The sequence below is a fragment of the Polypterus senegalus genome, chromosome 17 (assembly GCF_016835505.1).
Source record: "Polypterus senegalus isolate Bchr_013 chromosome 17, ASM1683550v1, whole genome shotgun sequence".
NCBI classification, from domain to species: domain Eukaryota; kingdom Metazoa; phylum Chordata; class Cladistia; order Polypteriformes; family Polypteridae; genus Polypterus; species Polypterus senegalus.
This window is the reverse complement of record NC_053170.1, coordinates 99,180,984-99,207,306: the sequence shown is the minus strand read 5'-3', so window position 1 is coordinate 99,207,306 and position 26,323 is coordinate 99,180,984. Positions and strand designations below refer to the sequence as shown.

General features: G+C 47.3%; 1 protein-coding gene across 2 annotated transcripts in view; it reads right to left on the bottom strand.

Annotated features, from left to right (window-relative positions):
- Positions 1 to 20,387, bottom strand: part of LOC120517101 (growth arrest-specific protein 7-like) — a 131,067-nt gene extending 110,680 nt beyond the window's left edge. Inside the window, exon 1 of one of the 2 annotated variants that reach the window (XM_039739203.1) lies at positions 19,544 to 20,387. In XM_039739203.1, coding sequence (XP_039595137.1) covers positions 19,544 to 19,723 — 180 coding nt within the window. In that variant the 5' untranslated portion in view covers positions 19,724 to 20,387. Of the gene's footprint in view, positions 1 to 16,915; positions 16,937 to 19,543 lie in introns of those variants that run through there. The other variant, XM_039739205.1, reaches the window with a different exon arrangement.
- Between the last annotated feature and the right edge of the window lie 5,936 nt (positions 20,388 to 26,323).

The window sequence follows — 26,323 nt, the reverse complement described above, 5'->3', positions numbered from 1 at the left end:
ACATTTGTAAAGACATTTAATTTTTGAGGGTGGATGAAGCCATTCCTGGAAGCACTGGGTACAAGGCAGGAACCAACTCTGGATGGCATGCTAGTCCTTCCCACAGTAACATAAGACGCAACAAAAGGATTAGGTGCCATGTTATGACACATCATATCTCATCTCACACGTTGAGGTGTTCTGTTTGTCAGCACTCTCTATCCAGTGGGCACCACAGGGCACAAGACAGGAGCCAACCCTATACAGAGTGCCAGTCCACTTAACACAGCACATAATATTTAATACAATGACAGCTCTTGCAACATTGGGTACAAGGGGTCCCCACACATAAGCAGAGGGACAATTTACAATCAAACTGGGATGTGAGGGGGAAACCAGAGAAAACTCCACACGAACACAGGGGAGAACAAGCCAACCCCACACGGACCACAAAGGCAGGGTCCGCAATCTGCATTTTACTTTACATCATTCACTCAGATCTTTAGGCGATATAAAACCCGTCATAACTGCAAGGCACTTTATAAATGTAACAATCGTGCCGTCTACACCCACATGTGTGGCTCAGTAGCCCACCCTTCAGCCCATTATTGTTTTTACAGCCCAGTACACCCCTGGCGAGGAGGGCCAGCCTCAGTATATAATGAGGCGTTTCTGGAAGGTTCCCGTTACGCTCACGTAAGGCGCTCACTCGCTCGCAGGCTCCTATCTTAATAAATCCGCTTTCGTCTTCCTAGTCGCCCCGCCGAAGGTATTTTTATCGTTTGAATTATTTCTCTCTCTTTCAAGTAGCTTCACATCACCTGCTGAGCGCGCCAACGCTCAAACCACAACACAGCTGCCCGCCTTCCTCAACTTTCATTTCTGCAATTCTTTTATGCCTGTCCGAGGAGCCACTTCTGAGCCCGGTCACTCGCCCCGTCACTCGCAGTCGGTTTGTGTCCTTGGAGAGTCCAGTGGGCCGACCCCCCGAGGCGCGCTCGACATCTGGAGGCTCCTTTGTTTTGGATCTAAATGAAGAGAATGGAGCAGAAGGCTGCCGCTCAGTAATTAAGCGCGCTCTCCGCTCGTTAAGTTTTAATTGGCTACATGAAAATTACCCCTTGTGGCACTTAGTGGGACAATTTGCACACCACTGGGCTTTTCATCCCAAAATTTCATTAAAACTGAAGGGCTATTTGAAAGCGGTTCCCGACCTGTAACAGGAATTCTTTATTTTCAGTTACCGCACATGGTTTGGTGTGACCCACTTGTTAAACCACCAGGACGCCAGTTCAAAGTAACAGTGCAAACCTGAGTGACTTGTGTCTGCTACGGCCACCATTTTAGAAATATGGAAACGGTCCCTGCAAAGCATCTTGGGATGGGACTCTTGATGGAAAAACACCGTATACTCAGGTTCAAATCTCATGGTGACCCTCTGTCTCATTAGGAGAGAGCCACAGGGTCAGAAATATGGAGACCAGTAAAACCCACGATTCAGGAGAGACTCCATTAGCCAAGAACCAAGGCAGCAACCCCTCAAGTTCAGAACGGCTTCGAGATGAAACAGAGAAGTTGCTAAGACGACGACTACGACAGAACGCGCACAAAAGCTCAAAGTGCTCTCTGCACATTGGCCAGTAGAACCGACTGCTGCGCCGCCAGGCATTAGCTGCTCAGCACAAGGCTGACGCACAAAAGAAAAACACGATTTCAAGCGTAAACTGGACAGTTTCAGCAGGACATGTGCACACAAGGCTGAGGATATGGAGGACACTGCAGGGCAGATTACTCCACCACTCAGCTGGAAACCAGCAGGAGGACAAGTTCAGGACTACAAGAAGCAAGACTTGTCTAGATAAGTAATGACATGGAGCCCAGGACAGGAAATTGGAAGGGAAAAATCACTTAAGATGACACAGCGGAGGTTTTTATCACTTATTTTGTTTAATATCTGGCGGGGATGTGCCCTTAATGCCAGTGTATTTAGCCCAGGTGGCTCAATGGGTCACCTTGTCTTTCGATAGGGAAATGCTGCTGCAGCTGCAGTGCCTCCTGGACCCCCCCTCCATCTACACTGTACTGCATGTTAATGTCTTGCCATGCCATGCCATGCCATGCCCTTTAGGACCATGTCTAGAATATACTATATGAGCAAGTCCTGCCATGTCTTGCTAGACATTTCCCCCCCTCCATCTACACTGTACTGCATGTGAACGTGTTGCCATGCCATGCCATATCCTTTAGGACCGTGTGTACAATGTACTATATGTACTATATGAGCAAGTCCTGCCATGTCCTCCTAGACAAGGCTACACTGTACTGCATGTGCACGTCCTGCCAAGCCCTTTAGGACCCCCATCTACACTGTACTTCAATTTTCTGGCCCTTCCATGCCTTCCTAGACCCCAATCTACACTTTACTGCGTGTGCACGTCCTGCCATGCTCATATAGTACATTGTAGACACGGTCCTAAAGGGCATGGCAGGATATGCACATGCAGTGCAGTGTAGATTGGGGCCTAGGAAGGCATAGAAGGGCCTGAAAATTGAAGTACAGTGTAGATGGGGGTCCTAAAGGGCTTGGCAGGATCTGTTCATGCTATTCAGTGTATTCACAGGTCCAAGAGGGCATGGCAGGATCTGCACATGCAACACAGTGTAGACGGGGGACCAGGAAAGGCATAGCAGGACTTGCTCATATAGCACATTGTAGACAGGGGGCCTAAAGGGCAAGTCCTGCTATGCCTTTCCTGGACCCCCATCTACACTGTACTGCATTTTCAGGTCCTGCTGTGCACTCCTGGACCCCCTCATCTACACTGTAGTGCATGTGCAGGTCCAAGGTGGCACCCACTCAGGTTGTTCTAAGGTACCAAACTTAAAGCTAACAACATTTCAGCGTGCAGGTGACCCTGTTGGTCATCGTCATAAGCGTCCACTTGAATAAATTCTTCGACTTTTCTCCACAGCGGCTGTCAGAGATGAAAAAGAGGAACTGAATGACCAAGTGCTTCGGTTGTGCCAAACTCCTCATTTCAAAATGCAGAATGCTGTAAATGTACACACACACACAAATAAATAAATCGTATTGCAAATGCCAAACCAAAGTTTAGATCACCTGTGCTCCCACCATCAAAGGACTAGCAGTGAGCCAGCAGGGAATAAAATAAAAATAGCTGGCTGAAGTGGCTCAGTCAGACGCCAAAGGAAAACTCCAAAGAGCTCTTTATTTGCTTTATTTGCATTTATTACGGCTGCCCGCCGAGCGTCGCCTCCTCATAGGGCAGAATTGTAAATCATAATGACAGCCGATGCAGACATTTCCCAAAACAGACTCTGCAGCTCCAGCCGGGCGTTCAACAAATCCTTGCTCCTTAAAGGTTGAGGACTCCCGACGACAAATCCATACCATCAGAAAAAGAAGGTTTCCCTTTTGACAGGGGCTTTGATTAGTTACCTGTGTAGCCCCCAATAAAATCGACAAACGGCGCAGAGAGTCAGAAGGAAACCTCAGTGGCTACGGCTGGTCCCCAACCTTCTGTTGAAGAAATCCATTTAATTAGTTTTACGAGACTAATGCAAGTCGGTGTAGCAAAGAAGCACGGATACGGCAGGATGATAGCCGGATGGAAGAGCAGGTGATTTGCTCCTAATAGACAATTACATCGAATCATCGTCATTACCGGGCTGCGCTGGCAGATACTTGAAGGCAGAATGCAACGCTGCATTTAAATCTGGACGAACAGTCGACGTCCTGTCAGGGTCTCGCACGATACCGGTGGACGTGTTATGCATTAATGTTTGCTTTATTGGGGGTGCATATTTCCATACATATTTTATTTTCCATCAATTTTTTTTTTAATTATACTGTATACAGTATCTGATGTTCCCTGCAGTTTGTGGGTGAAGCCCCAGGATGGTAGACCACCCTGAAGTCCACACTGCTGAGCCCATCCTCTGGCTTTTTAAGTCAGCTGAGAAGGCTCAGGAGCGGGAGATCATTTCATTTCTACAAGTGTTCCTTCTTATTTGGATTGACTGTTTTTTGTGAAATTTCTGCCTTGTTTCCTTGGATTACTGGATCGTTGTGCACTATACCTTCAATAACTACATTTTTTGAGATGATGACATGCACACAAAAGGCAAAACGAAACAAATAAAATACAAACAAAGCCACAGAAAACCAGACGGGAGGTAAGAATCCCAGTCAAAACACAAAGGTCAATAGCAAAGAGAGAGCTTTCATTTTGTGCTTATCCACAGATCAGAATACAGCTTGGAGCAAATGTCGACCTTGTATCCGGTCATGCCAATGAACTCGAGGTCATGACCCTGGAGGCCACACCCCTAAAAAACACATGCTGCATCCCTAATGACGTTTATGCAAAATGGTGTCCAATATAGAAAAACAGCAACAAAAATTTAAATTATTTTATTAAACCGAGCCATGGGGGGTATCTCAGTTTTGGGTTGATGAAGGTCATCAAACTTGACCCCGGTACGATCCTCAGGATGGCACCTTTTCCAATGCACCAAATCTGCCACCCTCACCTCCACAAAATGTGACCCCAACGACGGTTATACAAAATGTCATCGAATGCAGAAAAAGCAATAAGACCCTAAAATTCAACCCTGATCACAACATAAGGCCCCGCCAAAGATGGAAACCGGATGGATGCTTCCAGAGGACACAAGAGAAACGATTATGAATTCACACCAGAAGGTCGGGGTGCTTAACTTGAAGGGTATATAACTTGACCCCGGTATGATCCTCAGGACGGCACCCCTTCCAATGCACCAAACATTCCCCTGTCAGCTCTCGCCTCCTTGAAACAAACACGGGACGCGGCCGTGACAACGGTCATGGCAGAATGTCACAATTGTGGTAGGACAAGGGTATAAAAGCGATTTTACACAAGTGTTAATTTCGAACATCACGACAACAGTCTGGTAACATCCACCGGACCGATTCCCTTTGTAATTTAGCACACTTCCATCACGTCAGCTCTTAATCTCCATTGGCGGTCACAGCTCCTTCAGTCTTTCCCCTCGACTCTCCCCCTGTAGTCTTGTGATCAGCCAAGTCGCTCTTCTCTGCACTTTCTCAGGGTCTTTTTTTTTTTTTGGTAATGCGGGGGCCAAAACTGCACACAGCACTTGCTACCCTCCCTTGACAGCTTGGCTGCGTTGTAACCTCACACTCGGTTCACCTTCTCAATGGCTTCTGGACACCGTCAATTGTGACGACCCACAGGTGACACCCACGGCACCGCTGAAAAGAACGCGGCCAGGGCCCGTCTACCCTCAGATGGTGGTCCATGTTTAGTGGCAGCAGTCCACCAGTTCGGTACCACCGAGCAGCACATATCCAGTCCCCCCTGCCCCCCGTCCAGTTATTCCATCTTTTTTTTCTTGTCGATTTGTAAAAGCAGAAGTTGAGGAGCTCACAGTTCCCTTTTCACGTCGGTTCCATCAAAAGGACAAAAACTTCCTTCTCCTCGATTTCATTTTATGATAAAGTGACAAGAAAAGGCAGACGCAGGCCCAACATTTCGGGCAACAGCAAAACACAACAGACCACGTCAGAAAATGAAAAGCAGCTCAAGTCAGGATAGTGGCCAATGAGTTTTGTGACATGCGGGGACAATATGGGGACTTCTGTCTATCACAGTTAAAATCCTACAAAGTCCAGCTCAGCATTGGTTTGGTCATTTCAAGCAAGTATATTGCTTTAAATTGGGGGGCCCGTGTACCCCTAAAAACTCCCAGAATTGCATTTAGTTTTTCCCCCATGAACAGAAGTGACCTACTCAGACTACAAAATGCACCCATGGCAGTTCTGGCCAACACGCTATGAGAAAGACATAGCAGCACCTGAAGCTCTACGAAAAGATCATCCAAGGGCCACCTTGGGCTTAAAAGACATGTCCTACTGTGACAGACTTGGAGAACTAGACCTACTTAGTCCTTAGCTGAGAAGACAACATGGGGACCTAATGGAGCTGGAGCAGAAACCTTGGACAACCTCTGAGGAGGATCTGGAGGAGACTTTGGGACAGCTTAGCTAAACAAAGGAGCCGGATGGACTGAAAGGTCGCCTCTCATCTCACAAACAGGACTTAAGGACATGCGACAGACTCTGGGGAATTAAACGGGTTTAGTCTCGAACTAAGCACACTGTGTGGGGACCTCATCCAGGTCTTCAAAAAAATCCTCTGAATCATCGATAAGGAGGATCCAGAAGAATTCTTTTAACATAATGGGGAAATCAGATATTCGAGGACACCTAGTGGAGACTAAGGGCAAGACAATAACTGAAGAGAGGAAACACTTCTCTTTATGCAAAAAGAGAGTTGTGGGAGTCTGAAACAAACTGCTGAGAGATGGAGTTGACACTGGTAGGTTCTGCCCGTTCCTGAATTTCATCCATCCATCATCCAACCTCCTATATCCTAACTACAGGGTCATGGGGGTCTGCTGGAGCCAATCCCAACCAACACTGAGCACAAGGCAGGTAACAAACCCTGGGCAGGGCGCACACACACACCTCGAATGGGACTCAAATCAGGGTCTCAGCCAGTCCAAAACCCTCCTCCATTTCTTCTAGTGTTGGCCACCCCTTGGTGGATTTGCTAGTGGGCATCAGACCATTAACATGTTGAAAATGGACCATGTGCAGTCAGGGCCGTCTTAACAGCATTATTGGCCCTCCCTGGGCAATGGAGCCCCTAACTATACAATCACTCAGCAAGTCATAACATACATAGATTAGCATGGAGCCCCTATGCTCATGGGACCCCCAGGCAACTGCCCAGCATGCCCATGCGGCAAGACGGCCCAGTTTATGGTTCAACTTGCAGACCGAAGCCCCCCATATGTTCCTCAAGCACACTTTGACGTGATGCAGAATTCATAGATGACTCCATGACTGCAAGCTTCCCAGCCTCCTGCCACCCCCCAAACCAGGTGTCCACCACCATACTTGACAGGACAAGAACTTCTTGCTAACTGTGTACTGTTACTGTAGCCTAACAACTGTACCTTGGATTCATCTGCCTAGAGCACATTGTCCCAGAAGGCCTGCTCCGTGCCTAGATGTCCAATGGCAAACTGTTGTCCTCCTCTAATGTCCCTTTTGGGACAGCAAAGACTTTTTCCCCCCCGGCACACCTCACGTGCAGGTCAGATCTGTCCCGTCTCTTTCCAATTGTAGATGCCCGCACTTTGATGGCAAATGCAAGAGCTGCATGTGATGGAATTTTGGGGTTCTTGCAGACTTTGTATCAAAAGGTCAGCTCTTGGGTGGAATTTGATTGGCATGCCAGTTGGAAGACTTTGAAACCTACGCCATTTAACTGATGGGGTGGGGGTATAACAGAATTTAGTGGCCTTTTTAACCCCTTTGCCAGCCACCTGGGCATCCATAACCTTCTTCCCAAGGGGCTCAGAGAGCTCTTTTGTTCTTGGCATGACGGTGCCACACACGACAGCAGCAAAGTGAATGCCAGGCCCCAGGTGATGGTGGTCCACCAGCTTGCCCCCTCAGGCGTAACAGCTGATGTAATTTGATGGGGTTTGAAGGGGTGAGAAATGCAAGGGTGGACTTCTTCCACATGACAGATCTGCATTTTGCTTCATTTAGATTATGACAAAAGGAAACACCACGTTGGATGTGTCCTTTGTTGAAGTACGTCACCCTTTATCAGTAGGCACAGATGGCATGAAGATCAAACATTTGCCTGTTGAGATTTGTGGGGGTGCACTTACTTTATCACACGACTGTACATGATGGAGCAGTCTTGTGTTTAGAGAGCAGGCAGGTGGAGACGGTGGTCCATTACGGCCCAGGCAGATCTGGGACCACCCCTACTAGTCCAGCTCCTGTACCACCAGCACCTTCCACCACCACCAAACCCCCCCATACCCCAATAAGTAAGGTGCCATAAGCATCAGGAAGGAAGCAAGCAAGCAATTGTCAAGCTGGACGCTGCGACCCTCCAGGGCCCTGACACTTGATAAAACCTGTTCAAAATGAGAAACAGACGCACGGGGGGGCTTAACAACCCACAATCAGCTTGTCCGTGTTCCTTTGGGGGGGGTGTTGCATTTGGCTTCACAAAAAAGAAGAGCAGATTTACGAAAAAAACCTGCCGAGATGGCTAATCACATCAGAATCTACAAGAGAGCGGCGGCGGCTCGCGGGTTTCTATGCAAACACTCCGGTACATAGCAACGGTTGCTATGCATTTATTTGGCAATGCCTTCAATAATAAAGCTTTCACCAATCGCGTCTATATTGAGCGCCACTGTGTCACTCGGATTTTGGGCTTCAAGTGTGAACACAATTGCAAATTTCTAACCTTCACCTCGAAGAAATCCCACCGACTCCGGAAAAAACAAAACACACACACTCAATACACCCATGACTCGTTTTGGGGGGGGTGCAGCTAGCTCGCGGAACGGCCAACACCACAAAAATCCCTCCCTAAACCAACCACCAATTTGAATCAACCAAGTTATTTTATTTTTTTAAATTAATAATTAGCATCCATCTAAGAATTTTGGACCACTTAGTTAGTTCAGGGTTACGGGGGCAGCAAGGAAAGGCCATCAAAAACCCAGGCTGGTCTTGCAAAGGGCAATGTAGTATCATTATTAATAAAAATATTTCCTATTCAAAATAGGCTCAATTGGCTCCAGTAGACCCAAAATGACCCTGTAGTTAGGATATTGCCAGTTGGGTGATAATGGATGGATGAAAAATGGCTCAGTTTATCAAGAAGCTCCTGTGGTCCCCGGCCGGGGACGTGAGGAGGGCTTGTGCCTCCTCCAGACCGCGAGGGGGCGTCCGTCCTGGTTCTGTTGGGAGCCACGGGTCGAGGGCATGGAAGCCCTACCCTGTAGGGGCCCGTGGTCACCGCCAGGCGGCGCCCCGATGCCGGTTTATCCCGTGTGGTCCTCGGCCGGGGCCCAGGAGGACGTGAGGAGGGCGTGTGCCTCCTCCAGACCGAGTGGGGCGCCAGGGGCGGCTTTGAAGCCCAGCCCTGTGGGACCTACCGCCAGGCGGCGCCCCAGTGCCTAATTGTCCCGGGAGCCCGGCACTTCCGCCACACCAGGAAGTGCCGGGGGGAAGACGACCAGGGAGACACGGATGGCTTCCGGGTGCGCAGCCGGCACTTCCGCCACACAGGGGTGTGGCCACCGTTAAGTGCCGGGAAGCAGCTGGAGCCCATCCGGCTCCCCATAAAAGGGGCCGCCTCCCTCCAGTCGGTAGTGGAAGTCGGGAGGCAGTACGACGGAGCTTGAGAGAGGACAGGAGGCGGCCAGGAAGCAAGGCACAGAAACTGTGGGCCCTGGACTTTGGGGGATTCAGTGCCAGGGGCACTGGGGTTGTGTGAGTGCACGTGACTTTTATATTTATGTAAATAGTGTAAATAAAGAGTGTGTTGGGTGCAAAAATGTTGTCCGTCCATCTGTGCCGGGGCCAGCGTTCACACTCCAAAGAGAAAATAAAAAATAAAAATAAAACATGCAGAAGACAAATCCTTCAAAATAAGCAATCCAAAGCAAACAAAGTCCCAAATCGAATCCAAACGAGTAAAAGAGGCGGAAAAAAATCTAGAAATTCACAAAACATTAAATCACTAGAGGAGCTCATCACCACCACTACCACCAGTGCAATCAATGAACCGCAAGGGACTCTGAGATTTCCTCAGTCTTCATAGGGCAGTGATGGGCAGGTGGCCCCGCCTACCCACAAAGAACCTAAAGGAAGGTACGCAAATACACAGAAACTAAAAAAATGACCAACAATGTTAACTGAAAGAATGGAATCAAAACAAAAAGCAAAAATGAAAAATGGCTGAACCCTGGCTGAAACGTGACCGTAGTGAGCACATTGGCACACACGTTACCCGTCACCTACATAAACACGTGTCGGAATAGGAGAGGGTTGACACCCCCCCGACTTTATTTACTCTGATGACTGAGGGGTTCATTAACTTAAATAATTGAATAACAATAAGCACAAATGAATAATCCCTACAGCGGCTCGTAATGATTTCCCACAAGCGGGGGGCCTTCAGATTTCAGGTTAAGTAGCTGGCAGACAGGCGGCTTGACAGCTGCAATGATGCGCCGTGTTTTGCCCTGCCAATTCCATTCCTCCCGCACACGGGGGAATTCAGCATCTACTTTCACTCTTCTAGTGGTAGCCGGTGCCAAAGGGAAGCTGTCAGACCATCACTTATTGGGATTGGGGGATGCCGCCGCTGCCATCTGTGGAAGTGGTCCCTTTTTACTTCAAGCACATTGACAGATTTCCTTTGTCCAGGTGGCTCAGTGGTTCGTGCAGATGCCTCAGAGATCCAACATTCTGGGTTCAAACCCAGGGCATGTGGAGTCTGCAGGTTCTCTCTGTGGCCGGGTGGGTTCTCTTAATGGTCTTTCCAGTTTTCCTCACACATCCCCAGAACTGCCCACTTTAGGGGTGTGTAAGAGTAGCCCACCGTCACTTGCAAGTCAGACTCAGTGGATTGTGTGAGGCCACATTCCATGTTCCTTTCATATACTGAGCTGTCAACCACCGATAGTTGGTGGAGGAGCCTCTCGCATTCACAAAGGTACCCAGTGCCAGTTCTTCTATGCTCGTTAAACTTTAATTAGCTTCACTTTTATATAGCGCCTTTCTCTCAAAGAGCTGCCACAGGTCGTCAAACCAGAACAGACGCACTCAGCCATTCGTTTTCAGAACTCTTGCTGCCTTTTGGGTTTGTCAGAAGCAAGAAACGGACATCACGACTCAAAAGAAAGAGAGAGGGTGGGCATCAAACCCGAATATGATGGAAGGAACATGGTGAGGCTGGGAAATGGACCCCCAACATCAGGGGACATGAAGAACACAGACAGTCCGGGAACTGAACTGGGTCCTGGTAGACACCGGGAACATGGCCAGGCTCGGAGTTGAACCCGGATCAAGGAGGAAATAGGGAAAAGGGGGCCATGGCTGGGAACCGAACCCCAGTCCAATTGGACAAGAGTGAAGCCAAGCTGGAAATTGAACCCTGATCCCAGTAGATAGGGTGGCACAGTGGCATCAAAATGGTACTGAAAAGCCCCTTGTGATGATTTTCACTACGGTATGGTAAACGTTTCAGGCAGCGTAGCCCCCCCTAGTGGCTGAGGGACTCTAATAGTTATTTCAGGTAAGGAAGACCGGGGCTTTGATGTAAGGCTGTGTAATGGGAGATGACACTGGGATGGATGGCATTCCCTTTCCAGGACAGGAGTATAAAATGGATGGATGTTGGGGAGACAACCATCTCAGACTGTATTTATTATTATTTCTCCACACACTTTTATCCAAAGTGACTTACAACATCTGAGATACCACTGGTTCCACGTCTTTGGATTTTCCTTTTGGGAGCACAGGCAGGTGACGTGACTTGCTGGTGGTCACACATTTCTTTAAATGCTATGCCACACAACCTCCCCCCTTTATTCTCACCCAGTATGCCAGGTTTCAGCATCCCATAGCCAGTGCAGCCCTGCACACATCCTCAGGGCATATTGGGAACTGTGGTCCCATTGGACATCTCTGCCGGGTTCCATGGGGGCAGCTTGGGTTGGACCGGTCACTTAGCAAATCGGGGGTGCATATAGTCTGTGAGGGTGGTCTCCACCAGTCAATCCATTTGTTTAGTCTGGGAAAGGGAATGCCATCCATCCTGACCAGGACATCTGTCCAGTGTCTCCTCCCATTATAACTGGGAATTATGGAGTGACCACATGTTGGTTAGCACATGCCAGTAAGAGCTCTGCTGGACTCCGTATATGTAAAAGGCGCTATATACATAATCATCATTATCATGTGACAATAATGTCCTAGTGAACCCACAATGCCACCCGAGCTTCACTGAGTCAGCCTTTATATTGCGACATCAGCAGTTTGCGCCATCGCTGGTTCCTTTAATGAAGGAGGATTTCAGTCTTCAGACCACCAATAAAAATGAAGCTCAAGAGGGAATGGCTGACATGACCCTCCAGCTGGATTAAGCCAACCGAGCAAATGTTGGAATGGGGGTCCTCACTGCGGGACCCTATAAAGCTGGAAGGCACCCAATTGCAGGCCACTGCCTCACTGTGTGACCCTGATGCCTTCCTGTGTTCACACTGTTACCCCATCAAGACCTCCACACGCCACTTTCTAGTGTAAAGCCCCTTATAGAGGAACTCAGGAGGTTTCAGGCAGCATGTTCTGGTGGGCAACACCCTGGGCTTGGAAATACGGAGCCTGCTGGCCGAGTCCTCACCACGGTAGACGGGTGAATGTGAGATCTGCAAGTCACTTTGGATGGAGACAGCCACTAAATAACTAACAGACTGAGAAGAGAACAAATCTAGGCAGCGCTGGCATCTGCACAGGCTAGAAACTGAGCAAAGTGGCACAGATGACAAATTTATTGCTCACTTACTGTAAGCAAAATTCTTTAACCCACGAGAATTGGCCAACGGGAGTGCTGCAGTAAACAACGCCAGCCACTTAATGCCAAGAAACGTGAGCTGCACCTCTTGCTCTGCCCCAACACCCCCCTCCCCCCGTTTAACGGCATGCTGGCACTGCCTGTAACTTCTGCTATCAGTTGGCAGACTGCCACTTCCTGGTTTGATGATGGCAAGTGCACAAGGAAGTCCAAACTGCAGAGACTTCAGCGGCTGAACCCAGGCAGCCAGGTGCCATCCCTCCAGCACACCATGCTGGCACAGAGAAGTGAAAGCTGCCAGCCCGAGTGCCCCTGCCACTCCTCCATGCTGGTTAAGCTGAACTTTGCATATTGTAACATTTCACAATTTGGTAAAGCTCAGAAACACAACAGGCCCTCAACTGGCGCAGCAGCTTATCAGATCCTGGCAGGAATGACAGCACAGGGCTCCAGAAGATCAGAGGAGGGGAGAGAGGGGCGAGCGCGAAAAGCATGGGAACCAGGAGTCTCAAGGGACCCCAGTGAAATGCCAGCGTGTGGGTCAACAGCCTCTCATGACTCGGGCTAAAATAAGTGCCAACACAGGGGTTTATGGGAACCTTTATAAAAAGCAGACCACCAGGGGGTCTCCTGATATTATTGCACAAGCCATCCAGAGGCCAGGAGGGAGAGCAGCCACAACACAGACCCAAAAAAACAAAGTTAAAAACACGCCAGCTTCCCAGCACGTGGGAACTTGGGATCAAGCGCCATGTACACCTCTGCCAATCAGACTTCAAAACCTGACACGGCCAACCTGGTCCCTGTGTTGTGTCGACACCAATGGCTCTTTTCTGCCTGGTGAGCATTTCGACACTCGAGCCCTGCTTCTCCTCTTCGGTCTTCTTCATCTGTGCCGCAGGGCCTCATATGCCCATTGGTGGTCACTCTTTAAAAACAATAGAAGTGCGATTTTCACAGTTTTCTTATTGTGAACACTTTTTAAAAATGTGCCACCTAGTGGCTGAAAGCTGGATTAAAAAAAAGTGACACTGGATGAGGCAGGGACCGATGTGGGCGGGGACTGTGAACACTAAATTGTAATGCTTGGCTATCCACCCTGCCTTAATCTGACTCCGCCCCATCCCCAGGTCCCCCAGATGTGGGATGGCCAACTCTTACCACCTTAGTGACGTGGGGATGGAGCCGTGTGTGTCCAGCTATTACAGTTTCTTAATCACTGGGTCTCAGCCCACTTTTGGATGTCAAGTTGTGATCATTTATAATGGTAGCAGATCACAGTGCATCATGGTGGAGTTCAAATCACCAAGGGGGACCACAAAGACACTTACATGGGGAAAAAAGGTGGGGTAACACGGCACTAAACTCTAACCTTATCTTCCATCTAAGAAATGTGCCCAGTTCCTGGCGCCGCAGCTCAAATTCAGTTAGGTCTCATTAGGAGTTTGAACGTTCCTGAAAAAACCCTGTGGGAATGGAAACCGCAGAGTTTGGAGCATTGATCCTATGGGAAAAATTAGGATAGTTTCCAATGGGTGGTCTCCCCAGCCCTCTGCTCTCGCCCCTCGGCACTCAGTAGTGATCTGTTCCCTGGTTCACCTACAGAATCCTTGTTACGACTTTTACATCCTTGACAGTGAAGAGCAATCTGTAATTTTTCTACGTGCTCCACCAGAAGCCACGCGTGACCATGGTAGGGCAGATCCAAGGACCTCATTAAACCATCCAATCATAACAAAGAGCCGGGATTTAACTTGGGGGAGTGGGGGTGGACTTATGACCTGCACCCACTAGGAATAAAAAGTTCATGGGGAACAACTGCACGCCCCCACCCATCTCTATCACAAGTGGTGCAGGGTTGAACACACGTGGAACCATTCGGACATCTCATGGCACCACACACCCGTTATTGGTGAATCTCCCGTTTCGTTACGGAGCAAAACGCCTTCCGCAATTTTGTTTTCTGCCGTGTATGGACGTCAATAGGTGCAACTAGACCGTGCATGTCACAAAATGAGTTGCGGAGAACCAAATCTGTGAGAACTGAACCCATGGATAGCAAGGATTTACTGTATGGAATGCGAGCCCATACTGTACCAGAATGCAGCCATATTTCAAATGTAAGTTAAGGAATATCATCGATTGGCACAATTCACCAAAGCGTTTCCCACAGCACTGGTGACAGAATTTTCCTGGAAACATTTACTGTGCAGAGGGCTTAGACGAACATTGTTTTTTCCCAGCGCCCCATGATGCAATGTGACATCACAGAGTTCTAGCAGGAGGCTAATGGGGGATGTCACTACCTGATCTGCGCTACCCGAGTGACACTCTACCTCACACTTTACAGCTCCTAGTGCATCGTAAACGGGAGTCGGCCCAAGTGCGGGGGTCAAGGATTAGGCTCCCTTTACCAGCCATTTCTACATTATCACACATATTGCCTTCTTTACTTCCTTTATTTGCAAGCAAAGGTCGCCATTTACATTCTTATCTGCCGTTTGTCGTTAAGCGACCGTGCACTTCTTATTCTGCAAAAAAGCTCAGAAAACGCACGTCACCCAAGACTGACTGCTGTACCGACCTGCTTACACCTTCAGAGGAAGGTCACTGACTGGCAGCTCTGGGATTGTCCCCACCTTGTCCCCCATGGGGGGGTGGTCAACGGCTGTGGCTCGAATTTGCCAGGTGTGCCACATTGGTTCTTTAATGGCACTTTACTGGGTTATGTGGTTCCATTGCTTGTCAAAGATCCATTTGATGCTTTGGTGGGCTCTCTGCACGTGAAGTTTGTGCTTTTTTAAATGGCTCTGAATACACGAGCGAAGCAGCAATCTTTACTGCATAGAAGGCTGCCTATAGCAGGATATGAACAGAACGAGAAAACCTGAACTCCTGTCCTGCAAGGGTCCTTTTAAAATCAGAAACCCACCAGTATCACATGATCCAGTTATCATCTCTTCAGGGTTACCTATGGGGCTCGTTATTACGGATATCAATAAATCAAGGTTCATCCTGGAGCGTTCATATGGATGGCTCTCTATGGCATTGCACTGGAAGACCACTTTTAGTACCTCCGAGGCTGCAGTGGGAGGATTGGGTTATTAAGAAATAGAGAAGAAGGCACTTCCGAATTCAAAGACTGGATTAACCATTAAGAAATATAAACCCGGGTTTAGGGCATCAAGGGAAGGGGGCACTACAAACATTTTTCATTAGTGGATTTAACATGGGGTGGCACGGTGACGCAGTGGGTAGAGCTGCTGCCTCGCAGTTAGGAGACCTGGGTTTGTTTGCCGGGTCCTCCCTGCATGGAGTTTGCATGTTCTTCCCGTGTCTGTGGGGGTTTCCTGCCACAGTCTAAAGACATGCAGGTTAGGTGCATTGGCGGTTCTAAATTGTCCCGTGTGTGTGCCCTGTGGTGGGCTGGCGCCCTGCCCGGGTTTGTTTCCTGCCTTGCTGTGTTGGCTAGGATTAGCTCCACCGGACCCCCGTAACCCTGTAGTTAGGATATAGTGGGTTGGATAATAGATGGATTTACCATGGAGCACATGGTGCAAAATTAAATGAAAAAATTACATACATATATAAACACACACATTAATAATATTTACAAAGGTTTGATAGATAGATAGAGTGAAAGGCACTGATAGATAGATAGATAGATAGATAGATAGATAGATAGATAGATAGATAGATAGATAGATAGATAGATAGATAGATAGATAGATAGTTGACAGGATTATAGATCTATCTATCTATCATATAGTGCCTTTCACTCTATCTATCTATCTATCTATAGATATAATTTGGTCAAGTAGTCAGAATTAGACAGATAGAGACAATTCTATTTTATAGTGTCTTTTACAGACATCAGTTTATTTATTTTTTAATCTTGAGAATACAAGGATATTAGAATCAGTGGCCCCACTGCCCACCGAGTCTCGCGTGGTCGTTCTCGTCTTGGTCATGTCGGCTGTCCCGTTGTTATCCACTGCGTGCGAGCGCACCGCATATCCATGGGGGCACCAAAATCTTTTAAGTGCTTAGGGTCTCTAAAGGCCCCGTGCAGGGCCATTCTAGTGTGACTTTTAAAGTCAGGTTTTGACAGAAGTTAACTAATGGCCCCGTGATGACCCCACGCTTTTACCCCCTTTAGAGACCATCACGTCAAAGTAAATCACTTAAAGACCAAACAGCTCCCCATGCAGGCACAACGAAACGGGGACACCACACACAGCGCAGCTCTCGACGCGGCCGGCGTCTTATTTTCGAGATCTGATCTTTTTGTCAGCCTCTTCATTCTTGCGCTACGTTTATACGGGTGGCGCTCCGAGATGACAGGTAAGCACAAGTGAGTGACAGCCCAGAAGTGCGACAACGTATTCGCGACAGCAGTGGCAGATAAATATCGAAATGTTAACAAAGGGTTTTCTTGTTTTGTACTTTACCGTATCTCGCGATCAGGAATTTCCTCCAAATATACCCACTTGGGCAACATCCGTCTAGTTCAGCGGAAGGCGACATTCCCGAAAGTCCGCTTCATTGCCACAGAGCCCCAAACAACTCGTCTGTCTTTCTTTTCACGAAGTCCTGTCGTCCGAAGAAGAGGCTTCCGAATGTCCTCGTGCGGGATCCGATTAAAGCCTCGCGGATAGAAAAGTGGCTTGCAGTTCAGATCCAATGCGCCGAATTGCACTTCACATTTGGCCTCAAATGGGCAGAAAGCGGGAACTGCAGGAGGCAAAGGCAGCGATGGCAGCGCCCCTGTGCACACGAGCCACGGAGATCGGGAGTTCAGAACCGAAGCTGCTCTTTCCACGTTTGCTCGATTTCATACTCGACAGTGTGGCGTAACACCCTGAGGATGGGGGTTCAAATCCCACTACTGACACTGTGTGACCCTGAGCAAGCCACTTCACTCTGCCTGTGCTCTTACTGGGAACAATAACTAAAGGCATGTAATCAATTACCTCACATGCTGCAAGTCGCCTCCAATAACGGTGTCCACCAAATACATAGAAAATAAAAGAACAACGCAGCACCAACTCATCCAAGTCTTACTGGATCCTGCCTTTTACTCAGCGGACCTTGTCCTGTTCCAGTTATACCGTGGGGCGCACGGTGGCACAGCGCTTAGGGATGCCGCTTCAGGAAAGTGCCCAGAGTTGAAATGCGACACCAACCTTGTTGTCTGTGTTTAGTTGACACAGCTGCCATGTTGAAGCGACTTTACATGTGCACATCAGTGTCCCTACTGTAATGTTCACATAGTACAGTGCCATTCTTACTTGCATCCCATAAAGTAGTAATAAATATAATTTACAATTCTCTCTAAAAATGCAAAAATATCAATCAATGCCTGATAGAACCTACAGAATTTTTTAAAAACTACTTTAATAAAAGGATAAGGATCTGTCTGTGGGTCCATCTGGCTATTAAACATTTGTAATTCCAACAGGTGGTGCATCAAACACACATTGCTTTTAAAAATCCAATGCCAAATGGTAGAATAGGGACATACGAACTGTATTTGTCATTCCAACAGATGGTGCAATGCAAACATTAACACTGCTTTTACAAACCCCATGTCAAATGGCATATAGCAGAGACATATTAACTGCATGTGCCATTCCAACAGGTGATGCATCACAAACACACATTGCCTTTACAAATCCAATGCCAAATGGCATATGGCAGAGGCAAACAGCATGTGTCATTCCAACAGATGGCACATTACAAACATTAAAACACTGCTTTTACAAATCCCATGCCAAATGGCATATAACAGACATACGAATTGCATGTGCCATTCCAAGAGATATTACAAATATTAACACTGCTGTTACAAATTCCATGTTAAACGGCCTATAAAAGAGACTTATTAATTGCATGGTGCACTGCAAATGTTAACACCGAGGGTTACATTGATTATGTCAACCTCAAACCATCATAGATGATTAGCACCGCTTGCTGCAACACAAAATGCTTGAAAACTAGTGAAAAAATAAAGTCCTGCTCACAAACAAATTACACAAATTCTCACAATGGTCATTAGACAGCTTTAGATTGGGACACTCATGTTAAAAACGGGCAGCGTGAAAATGTGGTTAAGGCTTTGGACCTGGGTTCTAGTGGGACACGGCCAGGCTGGCAATTGAACCCAGGCTCCAGTAGTGGAGTCAGTGTGGTGTAGTATTTACAGCATTGGACCAGGGTCCCAGTGGAGGTAAGGGATGTACCCAGACAGAGTTGAACCCGAGCCCCAGTGGACAGGAGGGAGACAGCCAGGCTGGAATTGAACCCGGTATGGTGTCCAGTTTAAGCCTTTGGACTTAAAAATTCAAACCCAACAGTTGTTGGTGCAGATCCCACTACTGACACCAAATGAAGCCAACTGTATCTCCAACGTTGCTAGTCGCCTTACATATAAGGGGTCAGTCAAATAATAATAAATAAGCTTGGTGTGGGATGTGCTGGCATTTGATAGACAGTGACTCCATTACACTGCAAAACAACCTGCAGTACACCTTAGCTTATCTTTTCTCCATTTATGATTATGCACTTCATGTCAGTGAATACTTAAGAGAACCCATACAATTGTGTGCGACCATTAAGATTTCAAAATGAATGTCTGATAAGTGGCTTAATGACAAAACTATATCAATACCTGCGACATTAGCGGCCGGGCAGGATTCGTTCGAGAGCTTTAAAGGTACCACCATCGTTTTTAAACCACTTCCAACTTTGGTGCAGCCACCAAATGTCGCCTTTAGTAGAAGATGCCAGTGCGATGCCCGAAAACATTTCGCCAGGCTGGCGGAGTAACAAAAGTGGCCAAGCAACCCAAGCCAACCGTCCGCACAATCAATAAGAACTGAGGGCGCTCAAGCGCGACCCCTGGCGGTGCCTTCATGCGGCACCTTTAAAACAAAGTGAGACAAACACAACTCTACACCCGATGCGATTAGATAATCCAATGCAAATGTGGCCAAAAATAATGTGCACCACAAAGGAGCTCGACCCTCGAGCCGCGCACACATCTACCGATTCCGGTGGTCGGCGGTAAACTCGCTTACCTCCAAGAGTTGCACGTAGCTGGCAGGGAACCATCCTCGCAGCCCGTCCTTCTCGCCTTCCCACCAGCCGCCGTCCAGCACTTGCACAACTTTGATGATCTCGCCGGCTTCAAAGCGCAGCCCTTGCTGGTGCTGCTCGCCGGTGAAAGCGTACAGAGTTTTACACAGCGATCCCGACATCCCTGCCTCGAGAGAAAGAGAGAGCTGATCCAGCGAACACGGCTACTCGCACAGCCCCATGCTCGTAGCGCTTCACACCGAGTAGCTGCGCTCTGCACTGCCGCTGCCCACGCCGCTCCTCTCCTCTCTGCTCTGCTCTGTTCTCCTCTCCTCTCCGCTCCGCTCCGTCGCCGCTGCGCTCTCACTCAAGGAAGGAAGGAAGCAGGCGAGCGTGATCTCACCGCCGAGGCTGTTCGCTCTCTCTTCCTCTCTCTCTCCCTCCCTCTATCTGTCTCAAGCCCAGCGTGATTGTTTTTTTGTAAGGAATCATCGAGGAGATGCCGCTCGAGTCCCCCCGCCGAGATGCGATGCGATGCTCTCCCTCCTCCTGTCCTACGGGCTGTGAGGTGTGCCGCCCCACCTTCTCCGCCTTGGACTGGACATGATGGCTTTCACGTGTGAGGCGCTCGCTCTGCCGCCTTAAAGGCTGCGTTAGACTGGCAGGTGCCGGGCAGCTGTGTCCGATTGGTTAAATACACAAAAAAAGAAAGAAAAAAGGTAAAGAATACTTTTGAAAAGAAGAAGCTTTGAGGCGCTATATAAAAAATCCGCACCAGGTGTGTCATTAATAGCATCTGGTCATGTGTACTAAATACATGGAATATTCTAGTGATATGAAAAGAGAAAAAAAATCACACAACAGCATGGCATGCCGTTTGATGCCCAGCCAGAATGCCCAACACAGCAGCCGCGCTTTATTTGGAACACAAATGACAAAGTCAAGCGGAACCAAAAAAAAAAGCAATAAAAGTGCAGCGCGGCGTTCTCGGGTTTATTATTCGGACGCGACGCTAGCTCAGCGACACATTCCGAAATGTCTGCTCTTTATCTCAAGATCTTAACGCTTTGTCGAAGATTCACATCCCAGATTTATCGCGTAGCCTCCCTTGGGAATAGCCAGCTGAAGGGAATGTGCCGGCTGCACTCGTGTCGCGTGCTTCTTGCTGACTGCCTTCGTTTACACTCCGAATCAAAAACGACTCTTGACGAAATGCCCGCTCTCGGCACCTGCAGAAGTTCTCAGGCGACCCCTCCATCTTTACACGCTTTAAAAATGAGGGGGGCGAATGGTTCTTCAGAGCACTGTCATAGGGGAACCAACCACATGATGGCCTCAGAATTAAGAAGTGTGGTGTGTTTACATAGATAACCACGAATGCACGATAGCACATAACAGAATCCCAAAGGCTTCCCGATTTTGAGAGAACTCTCGCTGTATAAATTCACACAGACCTTATAAGCTCAGGAATATTTATTTGCTGTATCCTCTCGGGCACACTGCAGGTTTCAGTTTTGTGCACAAATAACCGACTTCATACGGAAAGAACCCTCCTGTCCCCAGAATGAGATGTTTCCTGGTCAAGCAATGGCCATCGGAACCGCACAGCCCAGTGAAGCGTCATTGATACTCTTGAGTGTGTGTGCCTGGGTGCACTGAAGACGAGGCGCAGTACTGGAGGCTGCTGGTGGTCTTTGTCTTGTGGTGCATATATGGCAAACCGAATTAACATTTACAGAGATCTGCAAATGAACTTACGAGGTCTCGACAAGCATTACAGACATGTGAACATCTGTCTATGTCATGGCGTTTAAAATGCGTTTTAAGATACCTCAAATAGAGAAATGATACGCTGTACATTTTGACATATCTCAAATGCATAACAAGATTTCTCAGATGCCATTTGAGATATCTTGAAGTTCCTGTACTTTTCGAGATATCGCCCTTAATAAAAGGATAAGTGTCTGTGTGGCTGCCTAGTTGCGATGTCTCTGTCATTCCAACAAATGGTGCATCACAAACATTTGTAGTAATAAAATGCATTACAGGGCGGCACGGTGGCGCAGTGATAGCGCTGCTGCCTTGCAGTTAGGAGACCTGGGTTCGCTTCCTGGGTCCTCCCTGAGTGGAGTTTGCATGTTCTCCCCGTGTCTGCGTGGGTTTCCTCCGGGCGCTCCGGTTTCCTCCCACGGTCCAAAGACATGGTGGATTGGTGATTCTAAATTGGCCCTAGTGTGTGCTTGGTGTGTTTGTGTGTGTCCTGCGGTGGGTTGGCACCCTGCCCAGGATTGGTTCCTGTGTTGGCTGGGATTGGCTCCAGCAGAGCCCTGTGTTTGGATTCAGCGGATTAGAAAATGGATGAAAATGCATTACATTTGTCATTCCAACAGATGGCACAGGCACAAACATTAGCACTTCTTGTACATATCCCATACCCAATGGCACTTAACAGAGACATATGCTTTGCACGGTACACCAAAAATACTAATGCATAGGTCTAGAGTGATTATTTACATTTCAACCCATGATAGACAGGGAGCACAGCTAGTCCACCTTAATAAAAGGAAAAGTGTCTGTCCAGTTGCTATGTCTCTGAATCATCACATCACAAACCTGTCTAGTAATAAAATGCATTGTATCTGTCCTTCTAACAGATGGCACATCACAAATACAGCATTAGCAGTTTTTATGAATCCCATTCCAAATGGCATATAATGGTGCATCACAAACATTTATAGCAGTAAAAAGCATTACATTTGCCATATCAACAGATGGTGCATCCCAAACATTACAAATTAATTCCATACTAAATGGCATATTTAAGAGACATATGCAAGGCATGTTAATGTTAATGCTGGACCTACGTCGATTATTTAGATTTCCTTATAAAAGGATAAATGCCTGTGTGTCTGCCCAGTTGCTTTGTCTCTGGCATTCCAACAAATGGTGCATCATAAACATCTGTAATAATAAAATGGATTGCATTTGTCATTTAAACAAATAGCACATCACAAACATTACCACTTCTTTAACAAATCCCATGCCAAATAGCACATAACAGAAACAAATGCATTGCATGGTGCACTGCAAATGTTAATGTGGTGGTCTACATTGAATATTGAGATTTCAACCTGTCTTAGATAGGTAGTAAAATGAAACGTGCCTGTGTGTCTGTCCAGGTGTTTTGTCTCTATTGTTTCAAAAGATGGCACATCACAAACATTGTAGTAATAAAATGCATTACATTTGTCATTCCAACAGATGGCACATCACAAACATTAGCACTGATTTTACAAATGCCATTCCAAGTGGCATATAACAGAAACAAATGCATTTCACGTTGCACTGCAAATGTCAATGTGGTGGTCTACATTGATTATTGAGATTTCAACCTGCCTTAGATAGGTAGCACAGCTAGTCCACCCTAATAAAAGGAAAAGTTCCTGTGTGTCTGCCCAGTTGCTTTGTCTCTGTCATTTCAGCAAATGGTGCATCATAAACATCTGTAATAATAAAATGGATTGCACTTGTCATTTAAACAAATAGCACATCACAAACATTACCACTTCTTTAACAAATCCCATACCAAATAGCACATAACAGAAACAAATGCATTGCATGGTGAACTGCAGATGTTAATGTGGTGGTCTACATTGATTATTGAGATTTCAACCTGCCTTAGATAGGTAGCACAGCTAGTCCACCTTAATAAAAGGAAAAGTGCCTGTGTGTCTTTCCAGGTGTGTTTTGTCTCTATTGTTTCAAAAGATGGCACATCACAAACATTAGCACTGATTTTACAAATGCCATTCCAAATGGCATATAACAGAAACAAATTAATTGCATGGTGCACTGCAAATGTTAATGTGGTGGTCTGTGTTGAATATTTAGACTTCAATCTGTCTAAGATAGGTAGCTCAGCTACTCCACCCTAATAAAAGGAAAAGTGCCTGTGTGTCTGTCCAGGTGTTTTGTCTCTGTCATTCCAACAGATGGCGCATCACCAACATTAGCACTGATTTTACAACTGTCATTCCAAATGGCATATAACAGAGACATACACATTGCGTGGTGCACTTTGGTCTGAGTGGATTATTTAAATTCCAGTCTGTCTTAGATGGGTAGCACAAATAGTCTTAAAATAGATCTGTGGGTATTTCAAGATACCTGAAAGGCATTTTCAGATATCTCAAAATAACTTGCTATGCCTTTTGATGTATCTGAAATCCACTTCCAGATTTTTTAAAATAGACAGGAAGTTCCACTGAAAGAACAGGACATTTTACAAGAGGTGATTTCGAGATGTATTTTCAGCCATTTCCAAATAAACTCCTGCGACAGAAACAATGGTCACTTTGGGTGACGTGTTCCACTAAGGCTACATCCATACGACTACACTTTTATTTAAAAATGGCATTTTTTTTAAGCAAAAACGATCTCCATCCACACTAGTATCTTGTTTGTGAAAGTGTCGGTGTCCTCGGTGAAATGACCAAAAACTTGCACACCATGGATGTTCTTCCACAGCTGGCATGCGAAGTGTCCTCCTTGAAGGGACGGTAATGTCACCAGCCCCTGGATTTATCACAAAACTGTCGCAAGTGGCTTCCCGTTTGTGTATGTATGCAGCATTCAAACTGTAACAAAACACAGTTTAGATGCATAAAGGACATGGAAAGCAGATCTTCATGTCCGCCATGTTGAGAGGTGGTCTTCTTCATGAAGGGTGACCAATCAGGGAGTTAGATGTTGTATTCAGCAAGATCCAATCAGGGAAGTGCCAGGTATTATGCAGAGCCATTCAGAGTCTGCGTTTTCACCCATCCACACCTCAACACTGAAGCTGCACTTTCAGAAGTATGCGAGTGGACTTCATTCAAGTTCTGGACACATCTCAGGGAGGATTAAAGCAAACAGGTGCACCTGAGCACAACCTGGAGTGCCACTGAACTGAGGGAAGGACAAAGGCCACCGAGTACGGAGAGGTCCCTTCAGACAGACACCTTCCATCCAGTCTACCGGAGCTTCAGAGGATCTGCCAAAAAGAATAGGATGACCTCCTCAAAATCCAGGTGTGCAAACCTTGTAGAGACTTGCTTAAGAAGACTCAAATCTGGAAGTGCTGCTAAGGGGGGGGGGGCTTCGGCAAAGTACTGAATTAAGGGTCTGAATTCTTTCAGGGTTTTGATTTGTAATAAATTTGCAAACTTTTCCGAAAATCAAGTCTTCACTTTGTCATTCTGGGCTGTGGAGTGTATACTGATGGGCAAAAATGGCTTCTCCCAATCTCCAACACCATCATCTGGCCATGAAGAGAAGAACGGAGAAAAATGGCAAATGTCACTCTTTAAAATGAAATCTACCACACGATTAGGTGAATGGGGTCTTAATATTTTCTGACTCCACACATCCAGGGCAAGGCTGAGGGCAGCTGCAGGGGTCCTCGGAAACCCGGCCCGCTATTCATTATAATGGAGGCGAGAGCAGTGCAGCCTGCTGGTCACTTTGAGTACTGCACTCCAGTTTATCGTCATTGGACAGATGGAAGAAGAAGCTGCCGTTATTACTTGTTTTGGTAAATGGAATTAAAGTTTCATTTTTAATTTAACAAAGAAATTTCCATTTCGAGTGGTGGTGTTCTCTCAAAGTGCTAGAAGCGGTGAAGGGTGGGCCGCGTGCTCGCCGTCTGCTATTCTCACAAACTCCAAATGTAATAAACTTATTGTAGTAAAATTTTCATGATCCAGAGGGTGCGAGCCCGCGCTGGTCGCTGTGTTGGAATTCACAAGCCCTGCAGATGTTTAGGGGGCAACTACAATAAGAGAGGAGGGGATGCCAAAGGTGATGGATGCCTGAAGTTTATGCTAAGATGTCACCCAATCCCCGTGCTCGGAGATGGCAAACTGACAGGATAACAGCAAATCCCAAGGTGTGCCATGAATAAGCTTTGGAGGTCTGACTTCAAGAGGTTGAAAGGGCAAACTCCTGGTTGTGACCCTCAGGCTGATCCAAACGTGTTTAGCAGGACCCCCTCAAACTAGGCTTGGGGGACCTTAGAGTTTAGGAATGGAGTGGCACCAAGGGCTCGTCTGGCAGGGAGGATGAGAGAGAGAGAAGTGACAAGGGTGGCAGGGAGAGTGTCTTGTGCTCACTTACTCAATGGTTGAAGAAGAGCATCCACCCCAGGGGTCCGTCAGTTAGGGGATTCATATTTTGCTATTGCTGCGTGCCGACTTGATTCACCTGCTTCACCTCCCCTCTTGAATGGGTATCTTTGACAGTCAAAGTTGGTGTTTCTCTTCACCGGGGCTTCCCTGTTGCTTTTCTCTTTGTCTGACAACAACACACAGCGTCTCCTAAGGACCACACCTGGAAAACTGAACAATGAGGCATAGGGGACTGGAACACGGTGACGTCATGGACACGCCCCTTTTATAGACTTACGGATTTACAGGACGCTGAGGCCAATTCTGGCAACTGTGGGCGCAAAGCAGAACGCGGCCATATTTGGGGTGCCACTGCCGCAGGAAATACGCGAAATCCAAAAACATTTCACTTGCATTGGTACAGCATGGCAGGTTTGTACAGGGAGTCATTATAGGGTTAAATCACTAAGAGTGCGGCAAGTCCTTACTGACAAAATGTTAACAGCAAGTGCTCTTATTTTTTTCTCTTCATTGCCGCTTTGCTGGCATCACTTATGAAATATGTAAAGCCCCCCCTTTGGCAATGCAGTCTCGATGTAACATTAGATGTTGCTGCAAGTCATGGGGCAGGACCTG